Genomic DNA, 13,725 nt, shown 5'->3' with positions numbered 1-13,725 from the left:
GCTGCATTGGACCTTGAAGCGGGCCATATAGGTTGCTGCATCCTCTCTTGTCTCCCCAGAGAAAGTTGTGAAGACAATATTCTTAAACCTCTGCGGGAAGGGATATTGTGCCACGCTATCAGGGTAGGGGTTACGATAGTGCAAGTTAGCGTCACCTTTTCCAGTTTGCTCCTTGACTATGCTCGAGATGAGCTGGCGCCAATCGGCTGCCGTTACTGGTGTGGACTCTGCCCCCTGATCGTGGTTATGCCATGCAGAGAGGCTAGGGGCCTACACGATGTTCTTAGAGGCTGAACTGGAATAAGCTATAACTGGGTCATCTGGTGTCCCGGTCCCTTGATATGGAGAACTAACAGCGCCCCTTAGTGTGACTCTAGGGCTGTTCGGCGGAGGTAGAAAGGGTGGCGTCTTTGACGAACTGGCCCCTAATGTGAATTGGGGAGTCTTCTGGGCCCCGACCTTCGGATTTCCCCTAGGGCGTTCATTAGGTGGAATGTACCTTGAACCCTCAGTTGCACCTGAACTATTTAAGTTCAGAGCATGATTCTTTGGTGCCTGAGACCGCACCCAATCTTCCACTTGCAGGACCCTTAAGCTCAGATTATCATGTCGTTCTTTGTAGTCCTCGAGCTTTTCCATGCCATTCTTACTTCCGAAGAAGGAAGCGTCCTGCTGTTGTTGTATCTTTACGTCGTGCTCGTCCAAACGGCAGGTTTGCTCATCCACGGTTGCGCGGGTAAGCTTCAGGGCCTCTGTGTTATCGTTCAAATCCTTCTGGATTCGCTAGAGGGACCCTTTGACCAAATCCTTGTCCTCCCTTACTTCGCCTGCAAATTGGTTGAAATCCTCGGTGAGTATGGCGAGGTTGTGCTGGTCTGCTTCCCAAAGGACCTTGTCCCTCTTGACCTGTTCCGCTAGGTCGGTGACGCTCTGTTGGATAACAGAAGCAGTGGCCTCAAATCGGCCTTTCAGTTCTTCAAACATCTAGCGGATTTCCTCCGTAGGCGGAGTAGATCCTGGGTCCTGGCTTGGTTGTGAACCTGTCATTGTGATTTCGCTACAGTCGGGGTTGCCAAACTGAGCAAAAACCTCTTCTTGGGTGAGAGATCGGCAAGCCGCGCTGTTATGGGGCTTGTACCGCGATGATTTATGTTTGAGACAAGAAATCGAAGGTCTCCCGTACGGGGATCCGCCTGACTTCCCAATGATGACAAGAATGTTATACTCCCAGTCCCACTGGGAGTGCCAATGTTTTGGCCACGCGTCTCAGCAGGGGTAGAGTTGTAACTCCGGACACGTCAAAAGTAAAAACAAGATTGCGGGGTGTGCCACCGCGAGGGCGCGGAATGAGTACGCTGTGCTAGACTTCTAATCAAGCGAAAAGGGTTTTCGGTGCCACCTTGCGGACGAGGGATTACGAGCAAACCTCTTGTTCACCTATGAATCGATACTCACTGTTAGAACGAGCAGAGCAATAATCAGGAAGAAAGGGTGAGTCCGAACGGGCTCTGAGAACTAAGGCGAGGTGCACTTAGAACTTTAGGGTTTCGAGGATGCTCGAAGATTCGTTTGTAGTTTTTTGTTTGATTTGATTGTGTGTGCAGAACCAGATCCTCAAGTTCCCTTATATAGTGACTTGCGAGCAGTTGGTAGAGATACAATCACAAACCCACTCGGACCCAGCAATTAGAATCTCACAAGGATACGGCCAGCCCGCGAACCGTGCTATCCATGTGACACGTGTCCAGAACAGACTTCGCCTAGGTCTCACTCACCACCCCGCGTCATCTTACTATAGCGTTGTATGCGAACTCAAACACTAAGCGATCTTATCCCGCGAGGTGCTACAGTCTCTTTCCAACTCTACCTCGCCATGCACTACAGAATCCTACGCGAACTGAAACGAGGATCTCGCGAGGTATCGGAGTCCTTGACAAATTCCACCTCGCACGCTGTCAGAGCTCGCCACCCTACATAGGTTTCATATTTAAAAAAAGGTCACAAGTACTGACCCAAATGTTATACAAAACTTATAGGGAGTTTTGGACCAAAATCCCCGCTGGGCTCAAACACAACTTTTATTCAAAATAAGTTTGTTGGCTTTGGAATTGGGGATGGGGCCATGGGGGATTGTCTTCTTCTTCTGTCACTGGAATGGAAATCTGGGTTCTAAAAATATCTACTTGTTCATACGTTTCTTCCATTGGAAATTCTTCACCATGTCAGACATGATACCAAACCCCTTTCTTGATTTAACATCATAGGACCCGTAGGTTCGAAATCCGGATCCGAATTCAGCTTTGTACTTCTTAAACCCACCATTCCTCACAAACCGATATCTTTCGGCTTTAACAACCGAGGAATTTGATTAATCGGAAAATATTACATATGTCTGGGCTCCTTATTATACCTTTCACAAGGTAGATTCTGTTTGATTCGAGCTTCTGTTCTTGCTCAACTCCAGAACAAGCTTGGGAGAGGAAAAAATGTTTTGAGGGAAAAAACAAAAAATGATATGATGAAAGGACGAAAGTACCCTCTAGTCGTCAATATTTTTAATGGAGTAAACAGTTCTAAATATCAATTTTAGGTTAAAGTACGAAAGATGAGATACCGTTTTACGAACGTGAGATACCGTTTTGAAATTTTTTAAATGTAAGATACCAAAGTTTTGTTTCTCTGAAAAATGAGACACTGTTTGGACAATTTTCTCCATGATTATAAGTTAATACCTTATTCCACACGGCAACGAATTCAATATAATATTTTGGTGACATTTTGCAGTTACAATCTGAAATAATTTAAGGCACTGGCATTAGTTTGCTATATATGGACCCAAAAACAAGGAAATTTCTCAGAACAAGTTGTTGGGATTGATCATTGATCAAGGAAAATATCAACCTCTCTTGCTCTGCTTGTTCAAGGTGGACTACAACCAGTCAAAGTCTTGTAATTTTGTTTTCTTTCCTGGTTGGCTGGTTCCTATCCTCTTCTTCAGAATTGCTATTAATTAGAACCTCTTCTTCTAATCTATGCACTTAATGCTCAAAATCAAGAAACTAAAGGTGCAAATAATTATTTAAGTATAACAAGATGATGACAAGAAGTTCTAATAATGAACAAATTAGAAAATCCATGGAGTAGAGTTGATCGATTAGACCATATTATGTCTGATTCTGAATGTGTAATTTTCGAAAGCCGATTGGCAAGATTTCTGTTCACAACAAAGGAAAACTGAGAGCAAAGTTTCAGCAAAGTAAACAAACTGGAACTTAAACCTTTCAATATTTTCCAGTTATTTGACAAAAAATAAAATTACATCTTTGACATCCCCTAACCCCCAAGTTGGTCCAAATCAAAAGCTGATAGCGACGCCAAGAAGAAACTGGCATGCCAAGATTTTTCCAAGTCAATGAAGACTTGAGATCAGCACAGACAAAAATTAATCAACTTTATGTTATACCTTTGAATGTTCAAACTTTAAAGTTTAAACTAACAAAAGGGTCAAGAATCAAGACACACGAAAATACCACAATGCATATACTTTCACCCTTTGTATAAACAATTTTTATTTCTTCCAGTTATTTTTGAGTGTTACGGAATGCTTATATCTTATCTAATCATACTTTAGTTTGGTAAATAGGAAAAAAAAATAGACAGTTGCAGTTGCTCCCCAACGAAACTTTCGAGAGGAGAATGTGTTTAGTAGGCAGGATAAGACGTTCAATTTGTTAAACGACACTCAGCAAATGGATAATTTTGGTTTTGGTAGAAGCTTGTGATACAGTGAAACACTGATCAGAGTTTGGTTTTTAAACTAAACTGGCCAAATTCTTTCTGGACAGGGTAGACTTGGTAGTAGACTAGTAGTGGATAATGGTTAACCAGGCACTTGGGACTTTGTTTAGTACATAAGAGCATCACAACATTTCAAAACTGCATTACCTTTTCATCTTGCACATCTTCTTCTCTTCACAAGAACTATGACTATCTTCAGAAAGCCAAAGCTTGTCATATTCTTCTTCTGTGTTTTCAACACCCTTTCTTTGAACTCAATCTCATCCTTTGCTGTACCTAAGAAAATCTCTTATGCTGATCACTGTGCTTCATTTGTTCCCGAATCAACCCTGAAAACGGACCGCAGTTATCATCCCCATGATGAATATCATCATACAGGTTACTACTACACTGTGGGTGACACTGTCAATGGTGGTCTTAGTCGGAACTCATCATATGGTCATTATCAGCTCGGAAACTCGGTTGAATTCCGTGTCTTGAGTTTTGAAGAAACTGATGTACAAGGCTTGTTCAAGCTCCAAGCAAATGTTCTATTTCCAAAGGGCAGAACATACTCCACAACTAGGAGTAGCTTCAGGGCTCGATCAAGTCATGCAGATCCAAGATGGTTTAGACTCCACGGGTTCTGGTCAGAATCTTCAGGGAAGCTTTGCATGGTTGGATATGGTAGGTACACGAATCAAGGTACTTCACTTAATCAACCTGCTATCCTTAAGCTCTATAATCTCACCAATTCCACCACTATTACAAGTTTGATTAGTGGAACCATAGAGTCTCTGATCCCGAGTTCTGATATTGTCAAGGATCCAAGATATTTTGATCCAATCTCTATTTTGATGCTTCCTCGGATGAACTACCAGTACACTATCTCTACTGAGGACACCTCTTTCGGTGAGACTGATGATCATGATCCCTCTAGTTCTTTGAAATTAGAGAGATTTTGTTCACAACTCTCAGTAGTACATTATAATGAGTTTGATCTCAAATATTCAAGCAAATGTGTCTCGGCAAGGAATTGTACTCCGCTTGCAGTGCTTGATCAATTGCCTCGACTCATGTCGATCAAGTCAATTGATTGCTGGGAAAGTGAAAGAAGATTGAGGGTTCTGCTGGAATTCACAGACAGCAGCAACATATGGTTTCAAAGGCCTCTCAATACCAACACAACTTTGGTTGCGGAAGGCTCATGGGATGCAAAGAAAAATCAGTTACAATTTATTGCTTGCCATTTCTTAGAGGGTTCAACAGATTCTTTCAATAACTCTCATGTGGGTGATTGCTCAACAAGATTGAGCTTGAGGTTTCCTACAACATGGACAATCGAAAACACTAGTAGCGTTGTGGGGCATATTTGGAGCAACAAATCCAAGACGGAGTCTGGTTACTTCCCAAAGATCACATTCAAAACTCAACAGAGTGAGGCTGGAAGGGTTCTAATTCCTGGCACCAAATATGAGTATACAAAACTTGATCAAGTAAACAAGTTGTGCCCAAGAAAGAAATCCGCTCCTAACAAGACCATTGCTTACCCAAGTCCTATTTCTTATGAAATGAGATTTGATATGTCAGCTAGCAGTTCCAAGGGTTTAGATGCATGGGGATATTCTGAACCTGTCTCTGTCGGCAATAAGTTGTACGACGAGCTTCTTTCTTCAACGCAATATACAAACTCAGCTGCAATCAATGAAGATGAAGATGACTCTCTGGCTCCTTTGAGCTCTGTTATGATGATTTCCAGCTACAACCACAGCATCCCCACCAATATTAGCTACAGAATAAGCATTCAAATGCTAGAGAGATCTGTTCAAAATTCGAGCAATATCATAAAACACAGGTCAACGCATATGCAGATTTCTGCTGAAGGGATATATGACACAGAAGGAAGCCTGTGCATGGTAGGCTGCCGAAATGTTGGCTCAAACAATTATCACCAGACTACAGAGGATTCTGTAGATTGTGACATCCTTATCAATTTCCAGTTCCCTCCAGAAAATCAGCACAGTAATAATACAGGTTTTATCAAGGTGAGCATTGAAAGCACACGAAAAAAGTCTGATCCTCTTCATTTCGAGCGATTGGATTTGTCATCAGCTGCCAGTTACATGATTGAAGCAGAACGGTCCATCTGGAGGATGGACATGGAGATCATCTTGGTGCTTGTATCTACCACTCTTGCATGTGTATTTGTGGCATTACAACAGTTTCATGTGAAAAAACATCCTGATGTTCTTCCCGCAATTTCCATCCTGATGCTACTGACTCTAACCCTTGGCTACATGATACCTCTTATGCTAAACTTTGATGCCATGTTCACTCACAACACCAACCACAAAGATGTGTTACTGCAAAGTGGTGGATGGCTTGCAGTTCATGAGGTAATTGTAAGGGTTATAACAATGGTAGCTTTCTTGTTGCAATTCCGTCTTCTGCAGCAGACATGGTCGGCAAGATCAGCAAATGGGATGCAAAAGGAGCTTTGGGATGTGGAGAAGAAGGCTTTACCGCTGTATCTCATTGGATTTTTTGGTGCTTCGATGGACTTAAACTCTTATGCTGGTTTGGTCTTGGACGGTTTTCTGTTACCTCAAATTCTACTCAACTTGGTCCGCAAATCAAAGGAAAAGGCTCTGTCTATTCCGTTCTACATTGGAACGACTTTGGTTCGAGTGCTGCCACATGCTTATGACCTTTACAGGACTCACAGCTCTCATCAACAACTTGATGAGTCGTACATTTATGCCAGTCCTGTTGCAGATTTCTACTCTACTTCTTGGGATGTAATTATTCCTATTGGAGGTCTACTGTTTTCTCTGATCATTTTCTTGCAGCAGAAGTTTGGGGGTCGCTGCTTTCTTCCTAAAAAGTTGAGAGAGCAGGGTTTGTATGAGGAAGTCCCTTCAGTTAGCGAAGATGAGTTGCCAAGGTAATCTAGTATTCTAGTGTAGCACTCCATTTCTGGTATTCATGGTCAGTGGAAGCTCAATCATAGTCAATGACAGAATTGGACAGACTTCATATCTGGACCCCTTTGTTTCCTTTCCTATTTAAAATGCCTAGGCTTTTGGTATATTGAAGAAAAAGAAGAATGTAAGATTTAAGCCTTTTAGTTTTATCCGCTTTAATGTATGCACTTCCACTTTTATCTCGTATAATAGAAACCTTCTAATTTCAAAAGTTTATGATATCAAACTATCCTCACGCAACAAAGTCAGTTGAAACTATTAGGTGGCAACGTAAGACTAATTAGGAAGGCGCTTAGTTGATTGAATACTCAAGTTTTATTCTAAACTTGATGCACTTAGCTATAAAGCAAATAAATACATACAAAGTGAAGAGCAAAAATCCATATGCCAGTTATTTAATGTATACTGTCAAAGAGGCAAGCAAACTCGAAAAAGTACCTGGAAATTTGATTTATCTGGAAAGGCAGATCAGAGCTCAGCAATGCCCCTGTCACCACCAGTGTAGTATTATTTGTCTGCCATTGGAACAAGGTGATTCAGGAAGAAATGAGATGCAATGGTGACCATGAAGGACTTGAATAGCTGCAGCATAGAATGAAACAGAATAATTCAAACACAAGGTGGTTGAACAAATTAAGATTATGAGATGCTAGTTTTGCTTACTGGCGATCATGTTAGTGTCTTTGTGTGTGGATATATCCGTACTGGAAGATTTAAAGATACATCAAATAAAATAAAAGCAAGAACAAAAAGCAATGCAAAAATACAAGTTACATAACTAAGGAACTAATACGATAATGAAACAGGATATAAATCCATCAGTTCATCTTATTCAGCATGCGTTTTTCCATTTCGTGTATACTTTCTTTTCTTTTCTTTTTGTAGTCGTTGAGCTTTAGGAAACATTAATATATGAGCAATGATATAACAACTTTAAACTCATTCAGGGCTGAGCTTCCTGAGAAAGATAGTACTAAGATGGAGACAGCAATACCAATACCAATATGGACATGGGTTATTACTATATACATATGGCATCAAATTCAGCATAATACTTTGGTGATGTTTTGTAGTTACATTTAGAGGCATTGAAATAATTAAAGCACCGGAGTTACCAATGGTATATGTACTTTGTTATGGACCCAAAAACAAGGAAACTTCTCAGAACAAGTTTATGGGATTGATCGACAAGAAGGAAAATATCAACAACCTCTATGCTCTGCTCATCCAATTGGACTAGAGTCAGTCAAAGTCTAGTCATTTTGTTTTTCTTTCATACTCTTTGCTCAGAAGTCAGAACTGCCATTGGACTCTACCTTTTAACATATGCACTCTGTTTACTTCACAGAAACAAGAAAATTTGCAAGGAAAACAACTTTTATTCTGTATGCTAAGACAAAAGAAAAGGATGATAAGAAGTTATGCTACTGAACATATTATAAGCTTGAACAAATAATATCAGAATTTCAATCTAGACTACTGACCCTAAGTTGGTCCAAATGAAAGCTACTAGCGATGTATTGTCATGCCAACATTTTCCAAGTTATGATGACTTGGGATAAGACCAGCTGACCAGATGATACAAATCCTATGATAACTTTGGAATCTTTAAAGTTCAAACCAATACAAGGGCCAAGATATGACAAAATATCATTACTGTGTAAGCTATCATCTTTGAGTCTTATGGAATCCATATACCCTAATCACACTTATCTTGGTGAGTAACAAAATAGGAATGGCAGTCCCGACTGCGTCCCCAACAGCCCTTCTTGGTAAAGGTTAATGTACTCACTGTGTTGGGGTAAATGTTTTTTACACTAGACTTGAAAAATGATTAATTTTTTGTTATGAAATTAACTTGGGGAAAGTAAAAAATAGGTCTATTGGTTTCATCTAAACTATCAGTAATAACTTCTGGACTGTGGTAATACTAGGTAGTAGTGGATGAAGGTTGACCTGGTACTTCAGACTGTCTTTAGTACATAAGAACCATCACAACCTTTCAAAACTGCATTGCCTATTGTTCTTCTTCTCCCGTTCTCCCAAAACATAAATACTAACAGAGAAGCTATGACTATCCTCAGAAAGCCAAAGCTTGTCAAGTTGTCATGATCTTCTTTGCTTTCACCTCCCTATCATTGAATTTAATCTCATCCTCTGTTTCACACGATGAACTCGCTTATGCGGATCACTGTGCTTCAGTTGTTCCTGAAGCAAACTCAAAAATATATCGAGGACTTCATCCCTTTGCCTTCAGCCATACAGGTTACTACTACACTGCTGGTGACACTGCCAATAGTCCTAATGGCAACTCATCGTTTTACCATCAACAAGTTCGTAATTCAATTGAATTCAGCAAATGGAATTTTGAAGCAACTGATGTGGAAGGCTTGTTCAAGTTAGGAGCAACTCTTCATGTGGAAAAGGCGAGTATGTTATACTATGTAGGAAACTCCAGCAGCAGCCAGCCTTATCCAGGCTACAGGACTCGATCAAATCCAGCATATCAAAGGTCAGTTAGCTTTAGACTCAACGGGTTCTGGTCAGAATCTTCTGGGAAGCTTTGTATGGTTGGTTATGGTCACACTTACTGGAAAACTATGCTTCATTATCCTGCTGTTCTTAAGCTCTATAATGTCATGAATTCCACTAATATTACAAGTTTGATTACTGGAACATTAGAGAGTTTGATCAGCGGTTCTGATATGATCAAGGATGCAAAATATTTTGATCCAATTTCTATTTTGTTGCTTCCTCAGATGAACTACCAGTATACTTGGGTTTCAAATAACTCTAATGATAACAGCTCTTCTGTTGGAATTGATGATCATGATCCCCCTAGTTCTTTGCACTTGGAGAGATTTTGTTCACAACTCTCAACAGTAGTACTAAAGTATGAATTTGATCTCAAATATTCAAGCCAGTGCGTTTCTGCAAAGAACTGCACTCCACTTGGCGTATCTGATCATTTGCCCCGTCTGCTGTCGTTCAAGGATATCGAGTGTACAGAGTATACTAGAAGGTTGAGAGTACTGGTGGAATTTTCAGACAGTAGCAACAACTGGTATCAGAGGCCTTTCAACCCCAATACAAGTTTCATCGCGGAAGGCTCATGGGATGCACAAAAAAGTCGAATACAATTTGCTGCTTGTAAATTCTTCCAGGCTGTAACAGATTCTTTCAACAATTCTCATGTGGATGACTGTTCAACTAGATTGAGCATGAGATTTCCTGCAATATGGACAATCGGAGACACTAGTAGTGTCGTGGGGCATATTTGGAGCAGCAAATCCAAGACTGAGTCAGGTTACTTTGACAAGATCACATTTCAAACTCGTCAGAGTGAGGCGGGAAGGGTTCTAGTTCCAGGGCCAAAATATGTGTATACTAAAATAGACCAGGTAACTAAGTTGTGCCCAAAAAAGAAGTCTGCTGCTAATGATCAGAAGAGAAACATGTACCCAAGTCCGTTTTCTTACGACATGAAATTCGATATGTCAGCAAAAAGTTCTAAAGGACAAGGTGCATGGGGAAATTCTGATCCTCTTTCTGTTGGCAATCAGTTCTATGAGCAGTATTTATCTTCAACACAATATTCAAATGCAATTGGAGATGTAAGGTACTCTCTAGCTCCTTTGAGCTCCTTTCCTGTGATGAGATACAGCTACAACTGTAGCAACCCCACCAATATTAGCTACAGAATAAACATCGAACTGCTGGAGAAATCTGCTGGAAAGTCAGGCCATACAATACAAACAAAGGAAATGCAGATTTCAGCAGAAGGGCTCTATGATGCTGTAGAAGGAAGCCTGTGCATGACAGGCTGTCGAGATGTTGGCTTCAACAGTAATCAACAGACCACTAAAGATTCTGTAGATTGTGAGATTCTTGTCAATTTTCAGTTCCCTCCAACAAATCAACACAGTAACAATACAGGTTATATTGAGGTAAGCATTGAAAGCACACGAAAAAAGTCTGATCCTCTTCATTTCGAGCGATTGGCTTTAAATTCAGCTGCTGATTACCTGATTGAAGCAGAACGATCCATTTGGAGGATGGATATGGAGATCACATTGGTTCTTATATCAACAACACTCGCATGTGTTTTTGTCGCAGTACAACTCTTCCATGTGAAAAAACATCCTGATGTGCTTCCCTCTATTTCCATCTTAATGCTATTAATTCTGACCCTTGGCTACATGATACCTCTTATGCTAAATTTTGATGCCATGTTCACTCACAACACCAACCGCCAAGATGTGTTACTGGGAAGTGGTGGATGGCTTGAAGTTAATGAGATAATTGTAAGGTTAGTAACGATGGTAGCTTTCTTGCTGCAATTCCGTCTTCTGCAGCAGAGTTGGTCAGCAAGATCAGCAAATGGGAAGCAAAATGAACTTTGGGATGCGGAAAAGAAGGCTTTACCAGTGTATGCCATTGGGGTTTTAGTTACTTTGGGTCTTCTAATGAAATCTAGCAATCATGTACATACCATTTTGGGTACCTTGAAATCCTATGCTGGTTTGGTCTTGGATGGTTTTCTGTTTGCTCAAATTCTTCTCAACATGGTCTGCAAATCAAAGGAAAGAGCTCTATCTGTTTGGTTCTACATTGGGACAACCTCGGTTCGAGTTCTGCCACATGCTTATGACCTTTACAGGACTGACAACTCTGTTCATCACGAACATGGTATCCCATACATTTATGCAAGTCCTGTCGCAGACTTCTACTCTACTTCTTGGGATGTCACCATTCCTATTGGATGCCTACTGTTTGCTGTGATAATCTTCTTGCAACAGAAGTTCGGGGGTCGTTGCTTTCTTCCTAAGAAGTTGAGAGAGCTGGGTTCATATGAGAAGGTCCCTACAACTAGTGAAGCCGAATTGCCAAAATGATCTTCCATTTCTGGCAAGTCATATAGTTTCTACACACTGTAATCTTGTCTTTCTTTCATGTTTTGAACAATTAGCCTTGTGGGTTTGAATAACAAAATGTAAGATCTAAAAGTGTGTTGATTTTCCCTTGTGTAAGATCAAAGTTGTAATCTTGAAATTGAAGGCTATCAAATGCAAGCTCTTTCCCTGGAGTTATTATCTAAGCTCCTAATATGAGTAATATCTTAATTCACCTAGCTATGTATGTAAAACAAGTGAGGACAGAAATCCAACCCTGGGGGTAATGTGAGATAATGAAATTAGGGAACAGAGATCGGAACCTGAAAATCAGGGAGGCGTGCACACTGTTGGTCTTTGCTTTTGTGATGGCTTGAACACTTTGGTCTCTGCTGCTGCTTTAAGACATGGAGGCTATTAGCAATGCAAACTGAGAATCTACAAAAGCCAAAGTGCCTGAACTACAAGAGCTCTCCGTTCCTCTACACGCAATGGGAGGTGGATTACAAAGACAAAACTTGAGTAGAAAGCCCTAACTCAGATGTGAAGTTGGGCCCAAGTACCAGAAATAGGAATTATTCTTTTAATCCAACGAAGGCATTTCATTCATAAAGAAGAAACTGTTACAAGCGGAAAGAATTCCTACCTTTGCTCTCCAGAAACCAGAGATGGGCATTGCAGCCGAATATGGTCAAGAGAGAAAGGTCAGAGACTCTGAGTGTGTGAGAAAGAGGTTGAAGACAGATGCTGCAAAGACGATTATACCCTTACAAAAATAAGGGACTCTCTCGTAAGTGATTGGGTTATGTGTGTTCGCTCCCATTGTTTTTTTTTTTTTTTCTAAATAGAGGCGGCCGTTCTCGTGTCTTAACTATCGTGCTTTAACTATTAATATCAGTACGAAGGGAGACATAAAGCATAAACTCTGCATAAATATTTAGAAATAATATTTAACAATCTTATGTATTCTAACAAATATCATTTAACAAAGAGTGTATCATTGACTACTCTATTTGTTTTATAATATTGGCGACATACCAGAAAGACAATGTTCATGCATAGTCATAAGTTATTATGTCTATTAATTTTCCTATTATGTTGCCATTGGAAAATATTATCAGTGACACTGAGTTTCATCCTACCACTAGAAGATTGCGACCATTTCATAAAGCAAGAAACTCGCCGTTTACCTCGGATAGACATGACACGCAAGATGTGCATGCAAACTGGGACAACGCCCACATCTCGAGACCAAACAATGGTCAAGATTTATTGAAAGTATAAAATAAACTACCAATAAAAAACAAAAGTAAAAGAGAACTAGAAGCAAACTAACCCATATTGGGCCCAACACACAAAACCAGCCCTAAGATCCGTTCGAGACTTTGGGAAAGGCCCACTCGGCCAAGAAGTGTACGTATCATTAACTACTCCATTAATGAAGTAGTTAATGGAGTAGTTATAGGAGTTTCAGAAATAACTATGTACTAGTAGAAAACTTTCCTACTGGTACATAGTTCTATATACGTACATACCGGAAAAATAATGCTCATGTAGAGCCATAAGTTACTATGTCTATCAGTTTTCCTACTATGTTGCCACTTGAAAATATTACCAGTGACACTGAATTTCATCCTACCACTAGGAGGTTGCGACCATTTGACAAAGCAAGGAACTCGCCATCTACCTCGGACAGACATGACAAGCAAGATGTGCAAACCGGGACAACGCCCACATCTCGAGACCAAACAATGTTCAAGATTTATTGAAAACATAAAATAAAGGAGTAAATGCTTGTGACACCCTGTAGTTTACACCTAAAATCAGTTTTGTCCCTCACTTTTTTTTTAAACTGGTATACCCCTATACTTTGAATTCTCGACTGATTTACCCTTTTCCCAGCTGGTTATGAGTGTGACATGCTCATTAACAATGCTTGTGAGAGCTTCAATGGTTGGGTTTTGAGAGCAAGGTCTAAGCCCCCTATTACTATACTAGAAGAGATAAGAGTGAAGGGTTATTTAGACTGTTAATGAGCATGTCACAGTCATAACCAGCTGGGAAAAGGGCAA

The 13,725-nt window shown here is 40.4% G+C and overlaps 1 protein-coding gene across 1 annotated transcript; it reads left to right on the top strand.

Moving 5' to 3' along the window:
• The first annotated feature begins 8,869 nt into the window (after nt 1–8,869).
• Nucleotides 8,870–11,656, top strand: LOC101303689. Its single transcript, XM_004296235.1, has one exon. The coding sequence runs from the start codon at nt 8,870–8,872 to the stop codon at nt 11,654–11,656; it is 2,787 nt and encodes a 928-aa protein (XP_004296283.1).
• The last annotated feature ends 2,069 nt before the right edge of the window (nt 11,657–13,725 follow it).

The sequence above is a fragment of the Fragaria vesca genome, linkage group LG3 (genome assembly GCF_000184155.1).
Source record: "Fragaria vesca subsp. vesca linkage group LG3, FraVesHawaii_1.0, whole genome shotgun sequence".
Lineage (NCBI taxonomy): Eukaryota > Viridiplantae > Streptophyta > Magnoliopsida > Rosales > Rosaceae > Fragaria > Fragaria vesca.
Note: the sequence above shows the minus strand (reverse complement) of the source record. Positions and strands in the feature narration are given on the sequence as shown.

What these genes read in the sequence shown, in the direction of transcription:
- LOC101303689 (XM_004296235.1), top strand. Translation starts at nt 8,870, where the DNA reads ATGATCTTCTTTGCTTTCACCTCCCTATCATTGAATTTAATCTCATCC.